This window comes from Caenorhabditis remanei, chromosome III, assembly GCF_010183535.1.
Source record: "Caenorhabditis remanei strain PX506 chromosome III, whole genome shotgun sequence".
NCBI lineage: Eukaryota > Metazoa > Nematoda > Chromadorea > Rhabditida > Rhabditidae > Caenorhabditis > Caenorhabditis remanei.
Genome location: NC_071330.1, coordinates 4,358,620 through 4,383,572, shown reverse-complemented (window position 1 = coordinate 4,383,572; position 24,953 = coordinate 4,358,620). Strand labels below are relative to the sequence as shown.

At 38.4% G+C, this 24,953-nt stretch overlaps 4 protein-coding genes across 4 annotated transcripts; 3 read left to right on the top strand and 1 right to left on the bottom strand.

Annotated features, from left to right (window-relative positions):
• Positions 1 to 105: 105 nt before the first annotated feature.
• GCK72_009041 (uncharacterized protein) lies at positions 106 to 5,769 on the bottom strand (the record flags this gene model as incomplete). Its single annotated transcript, XM_053727181.1, has 4 exons — positions 106 to 408; positions 2,278 to 3,208; positions 4,003 to 4,640; positions 5,533 to 5,769. The coding sequence occupies 4 exons, from the start codon at positions 5,767 to 5,769 to the stop codon at positions 106 to 108; spliced, it is 2,109 nt and encodes a 702-aa protein (XP_053586758.1).
• Positions 5,770 to 6,421: 652 nt separating this feature from the next.
• GCK72_009040 (uncharacterized protein) lies at positions 6,422 to 8,539 on the top strand (the record flags this gene model as incomplete). The annotated part of the gene is made up of 4 exons (XM_003095862.2): positions 6,422 to 6,829; positions 6,881 to 7,260; positions 7,769 to 7,879; positions 7,924 to 8,539. The coding sequence occupies 4 exons, from the start codon at positions 6,422 to 6,424 to the stop codon at positions 8,537 to 8,539; spliced, it is 1,515 nt and encodes a 504-aa protein (XP_003095910.2).
• Positions 8,540 to 9,507: 968 nt separating this feature from the next.
• GCK72_009039 (uncharacterized protein) lies at positions 9,508 to 13,828 on the top strand (the record flags this gene model as incomplete). The annotated part of the gene is made up of 4 exons (XM_003095843.2): positions 9,508 to 9,712; positions 10,867 to 11,426; positions 12,477 to 12,641; positions 13,742 to 13,828. 4 exons carry the CDS (start codon positions 9,508 to 9,510, stop codon positions 13,826 to 13,828), a joined length of 1,017 nt encoding a protein of 338 aa, XP_003095891.2.
• A 481-nt stretch (positions 13,829 to 14,309) lies between these two features.
• GCK72_009038 (uncharacterized protein) lies at positions 14,310 to 24,874 on the top strand (the record flags this gene model as incomplete). Its single annotated transcript, XM_053727180.1, has 8 exons — positions 14,310 to 14,366; positions 14,793 to 14,880; positions 18,794 to 19,035; positions 19,192 to 19,431; positions 20,520 to 20,925; positions 21,949 to 22,355; positions 23,395 to 24,111; positions 24,728 to 24,874. The coding sequence occupies 8 exons, from the start codon at positions 14,310 to 14,312 to the stop codon at positions 24,872 to 24,874; spliced, it is 2,304 nt and encodes a 767-aa protein (XP_053586757.1).
• Positions 24,875 to 24,953: the final 79 nt, after the last annotated feature.

Below are 24,953 nucleotides of genomic sequence, written 5' to 3'. Positions count from 1 at the left end.
ATTAGTTGAATTAATTTAAGTTTTGACATAGAAAAAGCAAACGCGCTCCACCAAAGTGTTCAGCAGAGCGTGATTGCAAGCATAACACAGTAAAAATCATAACATTTAATCCGAATCGTCTTCCGACGCATCCGATGCATCCGATCCTCCCTCCGAGCCATCACTTTCCCCGGAATCCTCTTTTGGTGCCGCTTTCTTCTCCTTTTTCTTCGGCTCCTCGTCATCAGAATCGTCCGAATCACTGATATATTCCTTGGATTTCGCTTTTGATGACGATGGGCCCGAACTCTTTTTGGAAGAAGAAGACGGTTTGGATGAAGAGGAGGAAGCTCCGCCTCCATTCTTCTTGTATTCCTTCATTTCAGCCTCGTAGCGAGCCTTGTCTTTCTCCGCGAGTTCTTCCCATTCCTGAATGAAATAGATAGATGAATCAAAATTTTGATTTTTAGCGCTGCTTAGCTGGTTTTAGCGCTGCTTAGACGATTTTTAGCGCTGCTAACAATAAGATGATTCTCACAAGGGAATTGACTTTCGGTATCCGTTCAGAATTTTCTATAAACTTGCACACTAATAGTTTCGAATCTGCTTTAAACAATGATAATAGTGAAAAAGTGCAAAACTCCAGAAAAGTTGGACTTTTTTGCTCCGAAAGTTTGCTCATTTTTCATCATAGAAAACACAAGTGCCAATTCGGGAGGACTATCGGGTTCGTAAAGACAACTAGCTGTCTTCTAGACCAGCGGTTGGATGGCCACGTGGCAGTGAGGGGGACTGGTAGGAGGAAGGTCTGGGGATCGACCCCTTCCCCTTTTTTCTTTTTTGCATTTTGAAAACTGACCATAAAATGTCAACTACAGCGTTTTCGAACTATTCCATCAAGTTTTCTTCCGTTTCGAACTGTTTTCTACATTTTCTGAATATTTGGTAAGAAACTTTTTTGAGAAAATTTTTTGTTCTCATGGTCTCATTGATGATGGAGACTCCTCATTGTCAATTCTTCAATTAATCTTGTGTTTTCCGAGGACATGTCGAATAATCATACAGTGCCTTCTTCATTTTGAAACAATGACTGGTTCGAGAGTAGATGCGATGAAAAATTTGGTTTACAAGCTTTCAAAATGAGTGGGTAGACCATGGTGAGATGAATGAGACCATGAGAACAAAAAATTTTCTCAAAAAAAGTTTCTTACCAAATATTCAGAAAATGTAGAAAACAGTTCGAAACGGAAGAAAACTTGATGGAATAGTTCGAAAACGCTGTAGTTGACATTTTATGGTCAGTTTTCAAAATGCAAAAAAAGAAAAAAGGGGAAGGGGTCGATCCCCAGACCTTCCTCCTACCAGTCCCCCTCACTGCCACGTGGCCATCCAACCGCTGGTCTAGAAGACAGCTAGTTGTCTTTACGAACCCGATAGTCCTCCCGAATTGGCACTTGTGTTTTCTATGATGAAAAATGAGCAAACTTTCGGAGCAAAAAAGTCCAACTTTTCTGGAGTTTTGCACTTTTTCACTATTATCATTGTTTAAAGCAGATTCGAAACTATCAGTGTGCAAGTTTATAGAAAATTCTGAACGGATACCGAAAGTCAATTCCCTTGTCAGCGCTGCTTAGTTGAATATTAGCGCTGCTTAGCTGGTATTCGTGCTGCTTACCTAGTTTTCGCGCTGCTTACTAGGGGAGGGCCGCGCTAAAATTCACCTAAGCAGCGCTAAAAATCATTACCTTTTCTAGATGATTTTTAGTGCTGCTTAGCTGGTTTTAGCGCTGCTTAGATGATCCGAGAGCATCCAAAAACAGCAAAAATTTAGATTTTCAGGGGTATTTGAGTTTAGAACTCGGAAGAATAGAACTGCGACAAAATAAAACTGTGAAAATATAGAACTCTAGTTCGAATGGAGCGCGTTTGCATTTTTTTTCTTTTTAGAAGAATCAGAACGACTTTTTTTTTAATTTGAACAATTATTCGATGAAAAATATGAATTTATTTGAGAAAAGTCAAAAATAAATTGAATTTTTGCAAAAAAAAGCAAACGCGCTCCATTCGAACTAGAGTTCTATTTTGTTGAGTTCTGTTTTGTTGCGGTTCTAACTTTCACTGTTCCACTTTGTTCAGTTCTATTTTTTCCTGTTCTATATTTTCACAGTTTTATTTTGTCGCAGTTCTATTCTTCCGAGTTCCAAACTCAAATACCCCCGATTTTCAAGCTGAAAATCAAGTTTTGGCAGTTTTTCCCAAAAAAGCCGATTTCGACTGAAAATTGCGACTTTTAAGCACCTTCTTCTCCTCTGCACTCATCGATTTCCACTTCGCTCCTCCCTTCTTCGCCACATCCGCCACCGAGTCTCCGTCCTCCTTAATCTTCAATCGATTCGCCGTAAACCATTGGAAGTAGGCTGTGGACGCGCGTTTCGGTGCATTCGGATCCTTCTCCTTCTTATCCTTCTTTCCACGTTTTCCCTCTTTCTTCTCCTTTTTCTCTCGTTTCTCTCTTGGCTCCGATCGTTTCGATTTCTTCGCCGGCGTCTCAGATTCCGATTCCGGTTCAGACTCGCCAGTTCCACTTGAATCCTGCTCGGATCCTGAATCATACTCATCATCTGGCTCCGATGCGGACCCCTCTGAAGAGTCTTTTTCAGTCTTTTTCCTTTTCAAATCTTGATCCAAATCGTAATCCTCATCAGTCTCATCATCACTATCATCATCTTTCTGTAGTCCTTCCGCCTTAACCGCCGCTTTGTATCTATCCGGCTCCTCATCACTCGACTCGGCAGCTCTACTCTCAACTCTCGCTGGATTTCTGATTTTGATACTCTTCTTGCTCAAATAATCGAACAATTTATTGTTCTCCTCCTTCTCCATCGCATTGAATATGATTGGAGCTCCAGATTTTAGATCCACTTCGAAGTCTACCGTACGGGTTACGGTACCACCATCAGAACGAGCCAAGTGACATGAGCTGACGTCTTCGAATCGAATATACATTGCGGGTTTATGAATGAACAAGAATCCCTTCTCCAATGGGTACAGTAATCCTGGATTCTGACGATGAGTACATTGGATAGCGGGAGTGCCAGAGTGACCGATGAATCGTCCGGGTTCAGTGATTTTCAGGTTGCAGATCGATTTGAAGATGGCCGAGACGCTTTTGTAGAGAGCTCCCTCCATTGTTCTCTCGAGTGCTCCATTGCTTTGAGCGAGTTGCTCGCTGGAATAAAAATGTGGTAAAATTAGGATTTCTGATTAATTTCTGTCTGTTTGAAAGCAGTTTCCAATTGAATTATTGGGAAAAAAACAGATTATTTTAATTGAAAAATCAGAATTTTACAGTATTTTTGGGTGAAAAATGATAGAATACTATCGTTTTTAATAAAAAATGTGTTTAAAACCGCTATTTCCTGTTTAAAAGCTGAAAAGAGTAATTTTTGGGGTATTAACTGAAAATTTCTGATAAAAATTGAGAGAAAAAACTATGAAAATTGGGTTTTAGGAGAAATTCGTAGCTTGTTATCTGTAAATTGAAATCTTGTTGAAAAAATCATCAAAAATAAGAAAACCTATATGAAAACTAGCAATTTTTGTCAAAATTGCTCTAAAACAGGCGATTTTTCCGACTGAACCACGGTTTCCAGCTCAAAAATTCGCTTGAAACACCAGAATTTCTATATTTTTACCCCAAAAAAACTGAAAAAGTTCACATTTACTTTTACTCAGTCAACGCCCACTATTTTCCTGTTTAAATGACAGAAAAGGCTGAAAATAGTACGTTTTCAGGTGTAAAACTGAAAATTTCTGATAATTTAGAGAAACACTATGAAAATTGGGTCTAAGCTGGAATTCATTAAAAAAAAACTGATTTTTCATGTGAAATTTTGTCAAAACTGCTCTAAAATAAGCGAATTTTCCAACAGAATCACGGTTTCTAGCTCAAAAACTTGCTTGAAACACCAGAATTTCTCTATTTTACACCTAAAAACTCTGAAAATTCTCATTTCTCCTTACTCAGTCAACGCCAACTCTAAATCCTGCTCCTCATCTTTCGGGAAGTCCATAATCAGATAACTATATCTCGTCTGTCCCTGACGAATCGGCGGATTCAGTGACAACACGAAAAACACGCTTCGCCCATCTTTATGAGGCACCAAGAACAATCGATTGATCGATTTGATTGGAATCTTGTAGTCATAAGTCTTTCCATGGAGTGCAATACTTGTCGGATACACTTTGATATCATATCTTCCACGTGGCGTCGTACAGAGAATATCCGTGAGTAGACATATCGGTTGCTCAGCTTCAGCTTCCAATCCAGCAAATGCCAACACTGCTTTCTTGAATTCCTCTACTTTATCCACGTCATCCTCAGTCTCTGCGTCAACTGGCATATGAAATCGCATTTCCATCAGAGACACTTGACTATTATCATTCTGATGGAACTCCAGAACAGCCTCATTCTTATTTGCTGTCACATTGGACACGTTCGTGCACGGAATCTCGAAAATCGGCTTGTCTTCCCACGAGAATTCGATATTTCGTCCTTTGACCTCGGCTTGTCCGTAACTCCATCCTTTGATGAAGAGATTGGATTGTTCTATTGGTTGAGACCACGCGGCGTCCGTGAATTTTTGGAGTTTTTCGAGGTCCTGGAATGGAAAAATTGAAGAAAAATCATGTGGAAAAAGAAGGAAATCACAAACAATTGGTTTAAAATCTCCTAAATTTCAATTTTTGCTCGATTTTTCATGTTCTGGAATCAAAATTTTGTGAGAAAAAGGTGAAAATAGAATAAAAACTGGAACTTTTTCGCGAAAAAGTCAAATTTTCGACTATGAATCAGAAATCGAGGTCATGGAATGTAAAAATTGAAAAATCATGTGGAACGAATTTTCTAAATTTCAGAAAGAAATTTCGATGCAATTGCAATTTTTCAAGATTTTTGAAAAATAGACATTTATCTTTAAACGGATTAAAAAATAAGGTTTTTGCAGTTTTCAAGAAATTTTTTGGACGTTTTTTTGGTGAAATTTTGTGAGAAAACTTGGAAAATAGAAAAAAAAAACTACGGAAATTCGCTATACTTGTCAAAATCCGGCTCCGAGGCCCGGATAATAAGCCTGAAAATTCAAAATTCTTTTTTTTTCGCATAAAAGTCAAAATTTCGACTATGATTCAGAATTAGAAGAAATTCTAGAAAATCATCAAAAATGTTTACATTTTCGATAAAAATTTGAAAAAAATATGAAAATTTTGATAGAAACTACGAGAAAATCGATAAAAATCGTCTGAAATTGAAAAAAATGTACTGAATTCATCGTTTGAGACCTTTTTCAGTAGTAAAGATACTTTATAACTTCCCAGCAGATTTTAGAGTGAAAAAAATACAAAAAACTGTCAGAAAATTAAAAAATAGCCTTAAAAAAACTATTTAGCAGAACTAGAAATGCTGAAAATGAGCTCTTTATATTCAGATTTATCAAAATTTATCTTTTTCTCATTGAAAAAATAACAAATTTCCTGCAATTCCCTACTACTCACTGTATCTTTGAACCCTCCGAACCGATGGACTGCACCATCACTGACACCAACTCTGAGTCCCGGCTTATTTCCGAGTTTTTGCCATTTCAGACCGTCGATATCGTCTCCATTGATATTCACCGATTTCCCGCCTTTTTCACTCTTGAAACTCAACGATTTCTCGTTTAATTTCAGAGTTCCCATGGCGAGAAGACCCACGTCTTCCACGTAGACCCCCGGAAACTCCAGCTGACTCATTCTGCAATGAAAATTTCGAAATTTTGAGTAAGAAAATGAAGGATTCGAGAAAAATCGATGGAGGAAGTTTTTTAGGACAAGCGAGTTGAAAATTACCGTATTTTTTGCCGAGAATTCTTATCAGAGATTAGAAAAAAGACGTAATACCTAAGCTAGTCAGCTAAAATCGATATTCAGTCAACTGGAAACTCAATGTGTAGGCAGGTGAAAAAATATTGATTTTCCAGATGCCCATCCTATAAACAAAAAATGAAATTTCAAAATTTTTTCAATTTTTCATATCGATTCCTAAATGGAAATCGCCAATTTTTTATTCTGAATTTTCTGTCAAATTTATTTTATTTTTTCTTATTGAAATCCTAAAAATTTCACAAAAATCGATTCTAGAAGAGGGGGTGAAACGGGGCATTGTGTTGCATTATTTTTGGCGCGTCGCAACGAAAACATTGGATTACGGTGTGTCATGTACGCAAACACCGAGTGCGCATTGGACGCATGCACCGGATTTGACGACAATTTGGTGGCTGAAATAATTTTTAGTTTTCGAATTTTGAGCAAGAATTTTGGGATATTGGGGTATTATTTTTGCTGTTTCGGTTGACTGGACCATTTTTTGAACGAGGAATTCACAAAAATACATGTTTTTCCAGAAATGGACGACGACTTGGACCAATATTTCGAGTCGAACGAAAAACCAGAGGAAGACTTCTCGGAAGACGATTCTGACGAGGAATTTATAGATAATATTGATACAAACCGCGATTTGGAATGTGAGGAGCCAGCGCACAAATCTGCTCCAGAATTCGCTGAATTTCTGCACTCCTGTGAGTACCCGGAGGACATTACAAAGTACCTGGAATCGCTAAAACTTTTCGAGAAAGATGCGAAAACTGGGGATATTATTCCCACGAAATCGTTGAAATCAGTAGTTTCCGGGTTTGTTCAGTACCTTCTCGGCACCAAACGAGTGCAAAAGCCAGTTTTGAGAGGAATTTCGAAGATTTTTGGGCGGTACGATGTGTACCATTATATCGCTGCGGTTCTCGTCAAATCCATCAATGTGAGTTCTTTAAAAAATCAAGTTTTGAATAAAAAAGTCATAATTTTCCAGGGTTTGACAGAAACTCGTACTGCCGCCTGGTTCAATCTCTTCAATTTCCTCTCTTTCGTTCCTCATCCATCTACCAGACTTACTAAACCTCTATTCCGCAAACTCTGTGCCAGAACACCGTTCAGCGAGAAGAATATGAAGAAACGAAAATTGGCGTGGATTTCGGCGGATTATGACAAAGTGTGGATGGCTGTGATGAATGGACAAATTAGTGATAAATTGACGCTGAAACTCATTCCATACATCACTGAAAATGTGATTTCGAATCTGAAAACGCCATTCAAATCTGCCGATTTCTTCTTCAAGATGTTCGACAAGAGTGATTATCATGGAATTTTGTCGTTGGGCGCCATTTTCAGACTGATTTCTCAGCATAATTTGTTAGTTTTTAACTCCAAAACCGTTTTATTTCATTTTTGCGTGAAAACTATTAGCTCGGCACAGTTCTTACAACTGCGCTCCACCGAAACGCCCTTTCTCAACTTCGCACACAATTTTCTTCGGTTTCGGTAGAGCGCAGTTGTAAGAAGCGTACACGTGCGATAGGTGTTTCTCACTAAAAATTTGAGTAATTCGGTGTTATTTCAAAGTCTTCAGAAACGAAATTATTATGAAAATTACTAAAAACCGAAATTTTAAGTTTTCCATGTGAAAAAGTACTCAAAAAGGTGAATTTTGCAACGTCACTTATGTTTTCAATTCAAAGCTTACTGATAATCTCAATTTGGATGAGAAAAACATTAAAAATTAAATTTTTTTTGAAAAAAATCACTAGTTTCTCATTCGAAAACGATTTTCACCGATTTTCTAGAAAAAAAACACTTTTTTTGTCAGAAAATTCACAATTTCAAGCTCAAACTTTATATTTTACCTTTATGTCTATTTCAGCGAGTACCCAAAGTTCTACGACAAAGTCTACTCTCTCACCAACCCAGCGCTTCTCTACATGACTCAAAAGGAGTCGATTTTGACACTTCTCGACAGTTTTCTCTCATCAACGTAAGACAATTTTCCAGTTTTCCCCTCTATCATTCATTTTTCAGCCACATTCCAACATACATCGTCGCCTCGTTCCTCAAACGATTATCTCGTTGTCTTCTATTGGCTCCAATTGATGCTCAGGAGCCAATTCTGGGTCTCATTAGAAATCTGGTGATCAGACATCCGAATTGCTCTGAATTGGTGCATCGAAAGCTGCCATTGACTCTTTACGACGATCCATACGATAACGAGGAGACCGATTTGCATAAAACTCGCGCCCTTGAATCGAGTCTTTGGGAGATGAAACTCCTCCAATGTCACTGGAATCAAAGTGTCCGAAAACGTGCTCATTTCGTCGATAAGACTCTCCAAAAGATCGAGTCCTACGTGAGATTCCGTTGCTCTGATGAGCTCTTCTCGGTTAACATGTCGAAATCGTTCGGTGGAGAGGATGGAGAGGCAGAGAAGTACAGAAAATTGCAAGATGGAGATGAGGATGATGAGGGAACCGGCGGAAAACCGGAGCCAAAGAAGCCACGAAGAAAAGGATTCGGGAAGTTCGCGCCGAAGCATGAGGAGAAGGTGATTAGAGCGGTCGGAGTGAATTCAGAAGCGCCGAAAGGGATTCTGGATCGACACGTTCCGATTATTGATGTGCCGACGTTGTGGAAGATTTGATATTAATGTTTAGAATTCAATTTCTGTTGTTGTTTTTTCGTTATTGTTGATTTGGTTTTTACATTTTTAAATGCAATTTTTGTTTAAAAGTATTTTTAAACATTATCTTGAACCAGTTACAGTGTTTTAATCACTGAAAGTACCTAATTTACTTTGTCTTTTTGTGGTTTGCATTTTTCAGGCTCGAAAAGAGAGTTTGCAGCATTTTTCGAGCAAAACGAGTTTATGTTTCCCGAAAAATTTGTGTTTCAGAATCTAATCTGCTAAATTCGAAATTTTTCCTCAAGAAAAACCCATTTTCTGTCACGAAAGGTGAAAATTTCAAATTTTTGTTGCTGAAAATATATTTTCGAACTAGAAAACCGAATTTTATAACAAAAAAGTCTGAAAACTCAGTTTTTTTTTAAGTTTCTGGCTCATTTTTCGCCCATTTTCTTTTCGTTTTCAGGATTTTTGTTTAGAATCTTCGAAAAAATCTCATTTTTCCCAAAAAATACTATTGAGTAAAAATTGAGAAAATAGGCGTGGTCAGTTTATTCAAACTTACTAAATTTCGGGCCTGCTCCGGATTGGAAGTTTTGAATTTTTTCACTATAATCTTTTTTGCAATGATTTTTTTTCTGAAAAATTTCTTTTTTTCTCATATATTCCTCAGACAATTTTTGATCTTAATTACCTAAAAAATCAGTCCTAAAAAAATTTTCTAGAAAAATCAGAAAATTTTCGAAAAAAATTGAATTTTTTCACTACCACCCGGCTGGGAGTGGCCGGCCCGTTGTCACTTTGACTGTATTGATTTCCTTCCTCATTTTCGTTGTTGATTCCCACGCATAAATTGCGACAAATGCGCTCTGTCGTAGTCGTCATCGAAACAACACTTTGACCTTCTCACCCGCCCTGTTCTTGCTTTTCTCGTTCTTTTTTCCATTCAATTCATGATTTCCATTTCCAGGAACTCATATTCAAAAATGAATATGAACAGTCCGGCGAGTCGTTCAATGCTTGGCGGTGAGACCCCTGCTCACGGTGGTCCCAGTTCGGTTCTCGGAGGACCGTCGTCGATTCTAACAGGTCACGGACCGAATTCAGTGATGGGACCCAATTCGATTCTCGGTCCTGGAAGTATGGTTAATCCACAATCGATTCAACCGATGCAGTCGCATCAGATGCATAGTGAGTTTGATATTGTGATTTACAGAAATTTCAGAAAGGTTATGATTTTTCAGAAAATTTTTTATTTTCAGAAATGGTTTTCTGAAAGAAAATGTGTGAAAATGTCAGTTTCAGCCGAACTTTGGCTGATTTTTGCGATTTAGCGCATATAAAACTGTTTTTTTCGTCAGAAAAAATCGAAAATTTGGAATGAAACATAAAATGAAATTTTTAGCAGCCTGAAACGTGGCGCTGAAAATTTTGGTTCAAAGCATAAATAACGCTGAATTTGAGAAAAAATAGATGAAAATCTCGTAAATTGGCTGAATATCGCGAATTGAAACATATAAAACTGATTTTTTCTATAGAAAAATCTAATTAAAGAAATTCCGGAGCTGAAAATCATGGTTCAAAACATCTGAAAAAAACTGTTTTCTCAGCTATAAATTTTTGTTTAAAAAACAGATGTTTGATCTCCCGATGCATGAGAAACCAAAGGGAAATTTCGAAATATTATCATTTTCAGAATTTCGGCATAAACGATGATTTATCACACGAAAATCGTTGACTTTTTTGTGGTCATTCGCTAAAAATTACTGTTTTTCTACAAACATTTTGATCGATGTGTAAAACTGAAAATTATCAAAAAAAAACTTTATATACAGATTTTTTTTTTCGAAAAGTCGGCTCCCATAAACAAAAAAGTTTATGATTCTGTTTGCCATCCCTCGATATATCGATATCGATAAAATGCCTTTTTCATGAAGATCATTTTCCCTTTTCTCGGCATTTTCCTCCCGGCCGAACGATCGTTTTTCTCAAACACCAAAAACGAAAAGTTGTTCAAAACTATGAGAAATGGTTCAAAATTTGAGCCGAAAATCCTAACTTCTGACTGTAATGAAAACTTCTGGTATTATTACGGCGCGCTTCTTACAACCGCGCTCTACCGAAACCGAAGGAAATTGTGTGCGAAATTGAGGGACTCAGAGAAAAAAGAGACATTTCTCAAGAGCATTTCGGTGGAGTGCAGTTGTAAGAACTCTGCCGAGCTAATATAGAATACAACTTTCGGAATGATATTCTGAACATTTTCAACTTCTCGTTGTTTCTTTCTATAAATTCTGTGAATCCGTCATCCTTTAGAATCCCTCCCCTAACCTTTCTCTTTCCAGGTCTCCAAGGCTCCTCAATGCAAATGCACTCTCATCTCGCCAATTCCAATCTGAATCTCAACATAAACCCCGCCTCCGTGGGACCAGACCGTAATCCGGGATCAGTAATGCATCACAGTATGGATATCAACCCACCGTCAGTCGCCTTTCAAAATCTGGCCATTCCAATGACACCAATCGCCTATAATAACTTCGAGAGGGACTCTCTGATCCATCCACCAGCCAGTAACATCGCCGCCACAATGGTTCCAGCCACTCCAGCGAGTCAACTCGACATACCCATGCCGGCTCTTCAGAATATTGTTTCAACTGTCAATTTGGGAGTCCCATTGGATCTGAAAAAGATTGCTTTGCACGCCAGAAACGCCGAATACAATCCGAAACGTTTCGCGGCGGTTATCATGAGAATTCGTGAGCCGAGAACTACTGCTCTCATCTTTTCAAGTGGTAAAATGGTGTGCACTGGAGCGAAATCAGAGGAGGCTAGTCGACTTGCTGCTCGAAAATATGCGAGAATTGTACAAAAATTGGGATTCCAGGCGAAATTCACTGAGTTTATGGTGAGGAATCGCTTGAAATTGGCTTTGGGACGTTTTGTACCGTTTTTCAGTGATAACTTGACTTTTTCAGATAATTGAGAAGTCAAAAATAATGTAATTTTGATAAAAGGGACATCAAGAATATTTGTCCAAAAAAAAAAATTGTTTAAAAAACTGAAAACTGTTTTTCTCGTAGAACTCAGGGTTGGGAAATTCCCCGACAGAAAAATTTTCCTCAGCCCGGCCCGGCCCGGCCCGGCTCCCGTAGAAATTTGAAATTTTATGAAAACATTTTTTTTCAAAAAAGTCGAATTTTTTACTATGTTTTGGAATATCGATACAAACTGAAGTGTACGAGAATTTTGGAGCATTTTTATTATTTTTTAAATGAAAACTTCGAAAAAATTGTGCACATTTTTTGAATCCGGGCCGACCGGGCCGGGCCGGCAAAAAATTTCTGCCAGCCCGGGATTTCCCAACCCTGGTAGAACCATACTTGCAACGGGCCGGGCCGGGCCGGGCCGGGCCGTGACGAGAATTTCCAAGGCCCGGCTGAAAAATTTGAACTGAAATTTTGAACGAAAATTTGAATTTTTTTGAATTTTTTTTGAATTTTTTCCCAAAAATGTCGAATTTTTGACTATGCTTCAGAATTCAATCAAAAGATAGTTATGCATCAAAAAATTGAAGTTTTTAATGTAAAATTTCAAAAAATTTGGTAAAAAATAGGTACCTTTTTTTGAAGCCGGGCCTTCGGGCCGGGCCGGGCCTTGAAAATTCTCTACCGGCCCGGCCCGGGCCGGGCCGTAAATTTGCAAGTATGGGTAGAACTGGCCGTACAACCAAGAAGTTGAAAGGTTCGGAAAATGAAAAAACCGCTGTTTCTTCCAAGAAAAACAGTTTGCAGCTTTTTCAACAATTATATTTTGTTTTTTGGAAAAAAAAGTTATTTTTGACTTCTCAGACAATTAATTATCTAGGAAAAGTGAAGTAAATCACTGAAAAAAACGGCGAAATTAAGATTGTGCCTTGAAATTTGGCTGGAAATCAATAAAAATCATCGTATTTCAGGTCCAAAACATGGTCGGCTCATGCGATGTCCGTTTCCCGATTCAACTTGAAGGATTATGCATTACTCACGCTCAGTTCAGTACCTATGAGCCCGAACTGTTTCCCGGATTGATTTATCGAATGGTTAAGCCGAGAGTTGTGCTGCTGATTTTTGTGTCGGGAAAGGTACTGATTTATGGGAAAATTATCATGAAACGATTGAAAATTTATCGAAATACTGAAAAAAAAACCGAAAAATCATTATGGAGAGCTCTATATTTGATTACTTTTTACAAATTTGAGCGAAAATCTTGGTCTTTTTTCTGGAAAAAATGTGAAACCAAAGCTGTACTAGGAAATTCAAATTCAGAGCGATTCAAAACTGCAATTTTATCAAGAAACCTTACTTTCTCTTCTAAAAATGGGGAATCTACATAGTTGTCAAGTTGGCGCGAAAGTCAAAATTTTTGATTTTTTTTCGCGAAAAAGTTAAATTTTCGACTAACATTCAGAATTAGAAGAAATTTTGAAAAATAGTCAAAAATGGTCACATTTTCGAAAAAAAATTGGAAAATGGTCATTTTTGAAGCCGGGCCTAGAAAACGTTTTACCGGGCCTTGACAACAATGGGAATCTAGAAGTTTCCAACCTTTTGATGATCACATTTTTTAAGAAAATACATATTTTTATAGCAGGAATTCATTTATATGTTGTCAAAAATTGTGTAAAAAGCCAACAAATGAGTATTCAGTACTTCTTTCCAAGCTTAATTTAATTTAATTTATTGACACAAAGAAAAAAATCAATAGTTGAGACCTGATCAATCCCCAAGCTTTTGATGACTAGATTTGAAAATATTTATTAAACTGGACTCCGGTGAACAATTCGTGACCGAAGAAGTTAATTTTACTGAAAAATTCTAATAAAAGCAAAAATGTTAGCTTCGAAAACTAATTTAGGCAAAAAATTAATGAAAATTGGTTCATTTCCATCGGAAAACAAAATCCTGAAACACTAACCTTGCCGTATCTCGATTAATAGCGGTCCAATTTTTTTTAAATTGAATTTTCAGAATCAGCGTGTCAAGGCGCTTTGAATGAGTATGATCAAGACTAGGTTAAAATGTTTTGGGTCTCAACACAAAAACTACAGTAATCCGAAAACATGCCAAATCAGTTTCTGCGAAAAATAGTGGAAAAAATTGTGATTTTGGCTGATTTTCACTCAAAAATCACAATTTTCCAGTCAAAAAAAGACTCCATTACCAAATTTCTGCCCATTTCCAGGTTGTTATCACTGGAGCCAAAACGAAGAAGGACATTGACGACGCGTTCGGGCAAATCTATCCTATATTGAAGGGATTCAAGAAATAAATTTTCTCGTTTTTTCTCCATTTTTCAAATCCAAAATCTTCCATATTTTTTCCTTTTTGAACACTACAGTACGCCTCCCCTCCCGGATCTCGTTAATTACAGGTAGAATAGTCGTCCCTTCCTAGACTCCGCCCACTTTACATGTTCTTAATCATTTTTTATCGTTGTCTCCTCACAACTCCTTACTCCTCACCCATATCTTTCCTAAAATCCCCCCGTTTTTTGATTTTTTTTGTATTTTTTTGAATAATTTTTCTTTTGATAATGTTTAATTTTACTATAAGAACTGTTTTCCCTACCTCTCTCTCTCTCTCTCTCTCTCTATTTTTCTCATATCCCGCCTTCTTTGAAATAATAAGTCGTGATTTAATAATTTTTCTCTTCTTTTTTGTGAACTATGAGGTTTCTAGAAAGAAAAATCTGCCTCTACCATTTATTTTTTGATTTTTTTGGCTCCGCCCATTTTCAGCTGAAATTTCAGATGGCTGATTTAATAGCAACCATTGCTGGATTATCGAATGAGAAGCAGATTGAGGAGGTGAATTGGAAATTAAACATTTATTTTGAAAAAAAGAAAGAAATATGGAGAAAAATTGAACTAAAATCTCTAAATTTTTCTGAAAATTCGCGAAAAATACAAATTTTCGCAAAAATTGAATTTTTTGCCATTTATAGATGTAAAAAATGGGATTTCTTCCGGAAAAGTGTACGAAAAACGAGAATTTTCAATCAAAATTCATTTTTTGCGCTGAATTTTCACTTTTTTTTTTAATTTACGATTTTTACTTTAATTTCACGAAAACTCCGCTGACACTTAAGCCACGGCTACTTTTGCAAGTTTTGCGAAGATTTTCAACAAAATTGCTTTCTTTTCCATTTTTAGCTTAAAATTGCGGTAATTTCGTGCGAAAACTGCAGAAAAATTATCAGCTCTTCCTCTAAAACCCCTCATCTAATTTTCCAGATCACCGAAAAGCACCGAGACGACATTTGGCCGTTTGTGGCAAGTCTGGTGACTCATGTGTTGGCGAGCAATCACGTTGGATATACTGGTAAGGGAACAGACAGAAAACTGGAAGGAGACTGAAATCCAGGTAGTATGAAAAAGAGTCAATGAGATTGAGATTTGCTGAAACTCCAATCATCAGAACCTGAAGTGGGGTTGAAATTATATTTGTTACGGCCTCGAAAGCATTTCAAGATTCAGATTATCTGAATTTCTTGAATTCTTGGGACGAAAAATGAAAATTCACTTGAATTTCAATTGTCGAGCTTAACAAGGACTAAGAAACTGGCTGAATCGGACAGACTTTTTCAAACGGTTTTTTTCGAAAAGTTTTGACTGAATTTTTTTGGTGCCGATTCAAACGTTACTGTACTTCTTTCCTTCCCCTCGACTGTCAGTATGAGACCCGTTTTTTGAAATAAGGAACACAAGCGGAATGACATGATTACAGTACACTCAGTGCTGTAATCATGCCATTCCCTAAAGAAATAACGAATTTATGCGCGTGGTAAACAATAATATACAAAGAATAACGAGAAAACAATACAAGTTCAACAATCATTCTTCGTCTGCCTTCGTCTTGATATTCTTTTCTGAGGTGTTGAATTCTTGAGTTCTGATACATGTTTAGGAAAACAGGTGATTAAGTTAAATACTATCAGAGCTACAGTAAGATCAGGGAACACGTCACAGGCATGACCTCAATACATTGATTCAAGCTATGAGTTAGTCATCCGATAAGAGCGGCATATTTTAAAGCTTTATGATCATCTCAAGACACGTCGTAGGCGTGACCTACGTACCTCAGTATTTCAGTACCAGGGTTCAAGCTACGAATTAGTCTACATGATCAAAAATTTTTGTTTGGAAAGCATCCAGAAGGACGGACACGTCATAGGCGTGACCTATGTACCGATGATTCAAGCTATGAGTTAGTTCCTCAGACACTAGAAGTATCTACATGGAGAGGTCCTAGGTGCGAAACTTGCAATATCCTGTATCGATCGATTGATTGGCTCGGCGTCGTCGTTCATCATTTGGATCCTCTAGAGTTGAGCATCGTAGTAGCAGCGTCACCTGAAAATCGCATAATCAGTCTCAGTCTGAACGGCGGTCTTCTGAAGCCGGAGTCCCCGCGCTACCCTGTAACACCGTACTCTGTCATTATCTCCGGATCTTGGACATCTGGTCACCTGGATTCACACATTTATAGACAGACGTTACTGTAGCAAAATAAGATGTGACAAATGCGCTCTAATTATAATCTTTGGAAAATGACAATTTTTCATTGAAAAACGGGCATTTTCATAAGATTATGCCCACATTTTCTCCAAAATTCCAAACATATTTAGCCTCTCTGTTTTTCTGTCTCTGCTGAAACTCACCGTTATTAGAATCCTCTTGAAGATCTCTTCGCTTGATCCAAATCGCTTCTCAGACTCCAATGAGTTGGAACTGATTTCATTCGTATCTCCTTTCCGATCATCATTGCTCTGGTTTAGTTTTTATCGAGAACGTGTCACGGGAGTCCGGAAATTCCACGCTTTGTAGGGAGAAATAGGAAGAGGTCGCGTATAAAATAGGACTTGTTTATTGTTTAGCGAGAATTAATGTTTTATAGAAAACGTGGACATCTAAGATGTTTTAAATCGGGAGCGTTTAGAAACCAAGTATCAGGATAGGGAAGCTGAAATTCAAGTTTTAAATCAACTAGGCTCTATCTAAAAATATACCAAAATGTAGGTTTCAGCGAGTTTTATTTCACTGGCCTACTACGAGCCCCGGATGGCTATTCGTTAATGTGCCGCGGGCCGGGCTAGAATGGCTTATTTGGCCATTTTCGCGTTTTTTGTCACTTTTTCCCGGCCCGCGACACATTAACGAATAGCCATCCGGCCCGTAGGAGGCCACCGACATAGAACTCGCCGAGATCTACATTTTGGTATATTTTTCAGCCCATGATATTGGGTTTTAAGCAAGTTATGGGCCGGGCCGTTTCGGCCCGGTTTGCAAGTATGAAAAAATTCAAGCCATCCTAGACCCTCGACTACCAATACACTCATGCAATATATGGAAAGTCGTATAGTTGAAGCCGTCGGCAGCTGAATAGTGCACAAACCCTCTCGTTTCTCTGTCATCTTCCTGGCGCCGGGTACTCTTCTCTCCCCTCCTCGTCGCCGCCGCCGCCGCCACCACCGACCCCATGTGCTCTTTTCCCTCGAAGAGCAAGTTGCTCTCTCTCTATCTCTCTGTTGTGTTACTTCGTGTGTGCATGTGCTCCATGAAAAGAAAGAAAAAAACAGAGTACACAAAAAAAAGAAGCAAAAACGAAGCGAAGCGAAGAAAAAAAAGACTGCATGCGAAAAGAGAGAAGTGGTGCTCACGCTATAAGCAGTCACCGTCGTCGAAACGAATCAGCGGCGATGGTTGGGTGGATAGGGCTTCTCGGCGACATCTAGTGGGAATCGGCGACTCGGGTTCGATTCTCTACCCCTTCCACGACGCATTGCTTTTAAATTTGGGGGTTTTGCGGTAATTAGATGTGATAGAGGAGGTGAGCAGCTGTGGAATGAAATACAGTTTTGATGTTTTCTGGGGATTGTAAGAGAATAGAAGTTTGAGAAAGGAGGAAGGTTTAACTGGGATGTAGAGCTGGAAAAGAGCTATCGATTGAGCTTTGAATCATTTGAAACGCATGATTTTGGAGGGAGATATGGCTGAAAATGTGTTGAAGCTGAAAAAGACTGAGAATAGGAGAATTAGAAGAATGAGATATCCAGTGTATAGATTTGTATGCTGTTGTTTTTTGAAAAAGTGGAATTCTGAAAATTAAATTTGGGGGTTTTGCGGTAATTAGTGTGATAGAGGAGACGAGCAGCTGCGGAATGATATACAGTTTTGATGTTTTTCTGGGATTAAGGCTTTTTGGAAAGTTGAATGTTTAACAGGATTGATTGAGCTATGAATCATTTGAAAAGCATGATTTTGAAGGGAGATATGGCTGAAAAGGTGTTCAAGCTGAAAATGACTGAAATTTTCAGTCTGAAAATCAGTGAGGAAGGAGACATAGTTTGGACAGTGCACGGTCTCCCGCACTGCGAAAAAGAACTGCAAGAAACGTGAAGCCGACTTTTTTTGCTCTGAAAATGCAGTATTTTCAGGTTTTCAGACGTCGAAATATATTCAAAAAAAGATCCCAACCATCAGAACTGTGGAAAATTGAATTATCTGTCTTATAGGCCGGAAAACGTGCATTTTGGTCTGAAATTGACTTTTTTGATACAGAAAAACTGATTTTCAGAAAAATGAGATTTTCTGTGATTTTCGTCAATTTTTCTTTTTCTAAAAATTGTAACAGTTTCAGAGCATCCTCAAGTAGATTATATGCAAATTTAATTAGGAAATGTTGTCTGCCAAAAAATTTATACTCACTTTTTCGGAAATCGGTTTTTGACAAACCGTTTTTCTGTATCAAAAAAAGTCAATTTCTGACCGAAATTCACGTTTTTTAGCTCACAAGTTAGATAATTTCATTTTCCAAAATTGGGACATTTTTTTCATCCATTGGGACGTCTGAAAACCTGAAAAAACTAAAATTTCAGTGCAAAAAATAGAATAATTGAATTAAAACGTAAAAAAAATCGGCTTCACGTTTCTTGCAGTTCTTTTTCGCAATGTGGGACACCGTGCAGTGTATAAATTTGAAATCTGAAATACGATTTTGCTGTTTTTCTGGGATTAGGGGTTTTTGGAAAGTTGAAAGTTTAACAGAGATTTAGAGCTTGGAAAGAGCTATCGATTGAGCTATGAATCATTTGAAACTAATGATTTTGAAGGGAGATATGGCTGAAAATGTCTGGAAGCAGGAAAATGACTGAAAATTGGTTTTTAGGACAAAAGATTTTTTGAAAAAAATTCTGAAAATTTGAAAATTCTCCTCCACCCTCCCATTTTTCCAGACCACAACACAGCCACATTCATTTCCGAAGAACTCGCTCGCCAGCATCTGAGCCGTGGACTAAATGCTCCAAGTGCTGCGTCGAAATCACTATGGGCTCTTCACTTGGCTCACGGACATGTCCAAAAACTGAAAGATTCTGTGACACCAGCTGGTCTCAAAGTGATTCTGGAATTCTATTTGGTGTGGCAACAGCTTCTTATCGATCCAGAACAGTCGATTAAAACCGATTTGGAACCGATTGTAAGTTTAATTTGGATCGAAACTACAGTACCCCATTAGGATCCAAATTTCCAAACTACAGTATTCCATTAGGATCCAAATATCCCAAATAACAGTAACCCATTAGGATCAAAATTTCCAAATTACAGTATTCCATTAGGATGTAAATTTTTTCAGATGACAAAACTGAAAACTCTCATAGCTGAATCTGATCCAAGCTTCTCATCAGATGAGAAATGTGAGATACTTCTTGAAATGGCCGCCGTACACTACCAATTCTTCGAATATGACAAAGCGGATGAGCTGATCAAGAAAGCGAGTGACGAATGTAATCTGAATATCGATTTGACTGGAATGATGGGAAAACGTACACGATTTCAGCAGAAGACTATTGCACAACTGGTTTTGGTGCATAAGGTGAGACTGGAGAGAGCTACAGTAACCCAGCATCAGAAATTCTGTAATCTAGATGATCCTATTATCTAGATCTATGACAGTTTCTAAGATTTTCAGATTCAAGATAACTGCAGGGATCTCTGAATTCCAAATTGAAATTATAGTAATCTATAGGATCACAATTATAGAATTCTCGGATCTTAGGAATGACTACAGTAAAAACTGGCCATCCAGGATTCTAACTACAGTAATCTCAAGGATCCGAAATATCTTGATCTTCTGATATACCTAGGATCTTCTACATTGATCATGAAGATCCAGAATCGGGACTTTATCGATAAAAGTCGATTTTGGTCGACAGTTAACAATCGAACAAATTTTGTCGACATTGTCAACTTTTTTATCGATAAATGTCGACAAATAACCGATTTTCACTGCTTCTTTTGATAAAATGAAAATTATCGGGATTTTATCGACAAAAGCCGATATCTACCGTACAATATCTACCCAACAATAATCGATTTTTGTCGACTATTTCAGAATTTATAAACACTTTCCAAAATGTGTTGATAAAAAAGTTTTCTTTGACTTTTTATCGATAATTTCGCAAAAGTAGGCGGTTTTATAGTTTTATCGATAATCGATGACTTGTATCGACAAAAAATGAAAATTATCGACAGAAATCAGAAACGTCGACTTTTTTTTAAATCGATAATCGGGTTTTCGTCGAAACTATTGACTTTTTGTCGGAAATTTCACAGAAATTGAAATTATGATTTAAAAAAATTCATATCGACATGTGGGATCTTGCGGATAGTAGCTACAGTAATCAACTCAAAAAGTGTTTACATCTTCTGATCTCACATACCAAAAAAGTCTACATCTCAGCTACAGTAAGCTGGGGGATCCAGGATCTGAACTACTGTAGTTTTTGGATCAAAGCGGATACTGTGCCTCTGAAGATCAAGGAACAAAAACTATAATAACACTTATTATCTCGGCATCCTAGATTCTAAGAACAGACTACTGTAATCTATAGGATCTACGTGAATCCAAATTTACAGTAACCACTCTATTCCAAACTACAGTATCACCTTTGAATGTTCCAGGACCACTCAATATCGGTTGGCCCCCAACTCCCACCAGACACCGACATTCCACAAAGCTGCAATCTCAACGACGACACTCTCCTCGAAGAAATCGCCATCAGCGCCGAAGAGGGCACCGCCCGTGTCGATGGACGTACTCTCACCGCCTGTCAACTCTCGTGTCTTCTATGGATCGCTCGTCACGAGGCGGCCACTCATCGACACGATGTATTGATTCATGAGAGATGCTCTCCGTTCCTGGATACTGTCATCGCGGCGAGACGTCATTGGAGTATTCAGGCGGCCGCGTTGTTGGCGAGAGCCGAACTGGAAAAGGGGCGGGGTCGACATGTGGATCGAGCGTGCGTTCAGTCGGAATTAGTAGTCAAGTTGCAGCAGGGAGTGGAGGATACTGTAGATGTTAAAGGTAAAGAATCTAGAGTTGTGGAGGCGGAGCGTACCCACAATGGGCGGAGCTGGATAACTTGGTGGAAGTGATTTAAAAGATTCCGGATAAGCTCCGCCCATTTTTGCCGTTTTCAGCTTTTTTAGTGGGAAAAGTTCGAAACAAACATCTGAAAAATTTTGGTTTTAAACTTCCAAACTCCGCCCATATTTAGGCCACGCCCACATTTTCAGCTCTCAGTTTCTTTTTGAGCATGGATTTGAAGACTAGGCACACCCCTTTTTGTCATTTTCTTAAAAGTGGGCGGAGCTTGTTTTCATGCATCTTACATGAATATAAGCCCCGCCCATGTTTCAAATGGATGAGCGATGCAGAAGAAGCGATTGCTATTAAGCTCCGCCCACTTTTGCGGTTTTGAGCTTTTTGAGTGTGGAAAAAGTTCAGAACAGCTGGAAAATTGGTTTAAAAATTTTCAAATTTTCGAAGTCCGCAAATATTTAGGCCACGCCCACATTTGCAACTTTCAGTTTCTTTTTAAAGACTGGCCACGCCCATTTTGATCTGATTAAAACATTTTGAGCATCTGACAAGGGGTGTGGTCTAAATTTAGATTTTTTAAACTCCACCCATATTTAAGCCACGCCCAAATTTTGCTGTTTCTTGGGTGTTTTCAAGAAACGTGGGTTACAATTGCAAAAGGGGCGTGGCCTAAAAAATTTTTTTTGATAAAAAGACTAATTTCGCCACAGCTGTCAGCCCGAAAGTTTAAAGAACAGCTTGGATAAGAAGTGGGCGGAGTCTAAACTACAAGCCCCGCCCCCTTTTCACACGGTGGTTTTTCCGACATTCGCAGCAGTAAATTTTAAAGCATGGAGTTGAAAACTAGCCACGCCCATTTTGATCTGACTAAATAGGTTTGAGCAGCTGAGCAAAATTTTAAGCTCCACCCATATCTAAGCCAGGAGGGAGTGGGCGGAGCCTGCCCACAGAGCACGGAGCCCTATAAACCCCGCCCATGTTTTTTTCTTAATCCATTTTTTCCAGACCGTCTCCCCCGTACCGCCCACATCCTCTCATCTGGTCTCACTCCATTCTGGCAATCGTCTGTCCTTTTGGCTGAAATTCTGAAATCACTCGGATGCACTTCCGAAGCGCTTCTCATCCTCGAACGTCTCGAAATGTGGGATGGTGTCATTGAGTGTTACAAACAGCTGGGTCAAATGGACAAAGCTGAAACGCTGATTCGACGACTGATCAGTGAGAAACCTGGCGATTCGATGCTCCACGTCTTCTTGGGTGATATCACACGAAATCCCGAATACTTTTTGAAGGCGATCGAATTGTCTGGAGACCGAAATGCACGTGCTCATCGATCACTTGGACATGTTCTGTTGATGGATAAAAAGTTCGAAGAGGCATACAAACATTTGAGACGAAGTTTGGAGTTGCAGGTTTGTTTGGGAGCTGAAAAATGAAGAATCGTGCGTCAAAGTTGCGAAAGTGGGCGTGGCTTGTGGTTTAGGGCCCGCCCATTTTTTATAAATCCAAGCTCTTCTCTGAACTTTCGGACCGAAAGCTGAGGGGAAATTAGTTTTTCTTATCAAAGATTTTAAAACCACGCCCCTTTTTACAAACGTTTCTTGAAAACTCACAGAAACAGAAAATTTGGACGTGGCCTAAATATGGGTGGAGCTTAAAATTTTGATAAATTTTGACCCCTCAGCTGCTCAAAACTTCTTCTAAATGCGCCAAAAAATGGGCGTGGCTTGTCTTCAAATCCATGCTCAAAAAACTGAACGCTGCCAATGAAGGCGTGACCTAAATATGGGCGGAGTTTGAAATTTTTAAACCAAAATTTTAAAGCTGTTTCCAAAGTTTTCCCACTCAAAAATCTCAAAACGGCAAAAATGGGCGGAGCTTACCAACAATCGCTTATTCTTTCTCTCCCATCCGAAAAGAAAAATGGGCGGGGCTTATATTAATGAGAGACGCATGAAATAAGCTCCGCCCACTATTAGGAACTTGTCAAAAATGAGCGTGTCTAGTCTTCAAATCCATGCTCAAAAAAAACTGAAAGCTGCAAATGTAGGCGTGGCCTAAATATGGGCGGAGTTTGGAATTAGAAAAAAAAACTTTTCCCCACTCAAAAAACTCAAACCGGCAAAAAATGGGCGGAGCTTAACAAAGAATCTTTTAATTATTAAATCATTTAGATTTAGTTGCTCAGATTTGAAAAAATGGGCGTAGCATATATTCATGAAATAAAGTTCCGCCCACTTTGAGGAACTTGACACTTTTGAAACAAATTCATTTGTTCCACCCGTGAGAAAATAAAGTTGTGCTGCGAATTTGCAAATGTGGGCGTGGCCTCTCTAATTGAGTTTCTTTTTCAGCCCATAGGTTATTTTTTTAGTCTTTAAATTCAGAAAATTTAAGCTCGAAATTTTTTTAAACGAGTTTCCAGACTTTCCAATAGAGTTTCATTTTCAGCCAATCCAACTGGGAACGTGGTTCAACGCAGGTTACTGTGCATGGAAACTGGAAAACTACAAAGAATCGACTCAATGCTATCATCGCTGCGTTTCCCTTCAACCCGATCATTTCGAAGCGTGGAATAACCTCTCGGCCGCCTATATCCGTCACGGTCAAAAGCCGAAAGCGTGGAAACTGTTGCAAGAAGCGTTGAAATACAACTACGAGCATCCGCATGTCTGGGAGAATTATATGTTGTTGTCGGTGGATGTCGGCGAGTTTTCACAGGCGATTCAGTCGTATCACCGACTTTTGGATATGAATAAACGAGGAGCTGATGATGATGTGCTTGAGTTGATTGCTCAACAAATTCTGAGAAGAGAAGCTGAAATTTCAATGGAAACTGATGAAGAAGAAAAGGCTGAAAATCAGAAAGTTAAAGAGGAAATGATCAAATTACTGGCTCGAATCTCAGCTAATCATCAGACTCTCTCGTCGAAAACTCTTCGTGCTCATGCTCTCCTCAAGAAACCGAAAACGCTGACTTCTGAATCTCGAACGGAATTTGAGAAGTATTTACAGTTGATGGAGAAGAGTCTGGCAGCGGTGAATGGGAAGTTGACGTGGCCGAAAGATGAGAAATTGGCGGTTGAGGTGGTGGAGACGGCGGTCAGATTGGCAGAGGATCGACTCGAATTGGCGAAATTTGTGGCGTCGGAGACGTCGGTTAAAGAGGTAATTGTCAGAAATCCGTACAAAAAACGCGTGATTTTTTGAACCAAATTTTGAAATTTTTTCCAAAATTGTCGAAGTTTTAACTATACTTTAGAATTCAATCAAAATCTATTATCTCATCACAGTTTTTACAACTGCGCTCTGCCGAAATGCCCTTGAAAAATGTCTCATTTTTTCTGAGTCTCTCAATTTCGCACACAATTTTCTGCGGTTTCGGTAGAGCGCGGTTGTAAGAATCGTGCCGTGCTAATAGTTATGCATCAATAAATTTTGGATTTTTTTGATGTAAAATTGCTGAATTTTTTTTAAAATTGGTCAAAAATAGGTACCTTGTCTTGAAAATTTGACAAGTTTGCAAAATTCAAAATTCAAATTTTTGAATTTTTTGCGAAAAAGTCAATTTTCGACTATCATTCAAAATTAGAAGAAATTTGGAAAATTCATAGAAAATGTGAACATTTTCGATGAAAAATTTCAAATATTTCAAAAAAAAACTGTTCATTTTGTGAAGCCGGACCTCCGGGCCTTGACAAGTTTTCAGAAATACGTTTTCCATTAAAAAATTTAAAATTCATATTCTGTTTCTTCTTTTCCAACTTCAATAATCTTCTTCTAGGCATCCGCTAAAGTGCGTCTATCCCTTCGTGGAATCCTGACACGTCTCGATAAGGATGCTGGAAGTCGTGTTGCTGGAGATGAATCGGAGAAACTCGCCGAACTTGTGGAAGTGGCGAAAACTCTTTTGGAGAGTGTGGCGCTTTAAATTATTGATTGATTCATTTCCGGTTTTTCTTTTTTTCTCCCGATCAGTTGTTTCTTTTTGCTCTTGATTTATTTTGTTT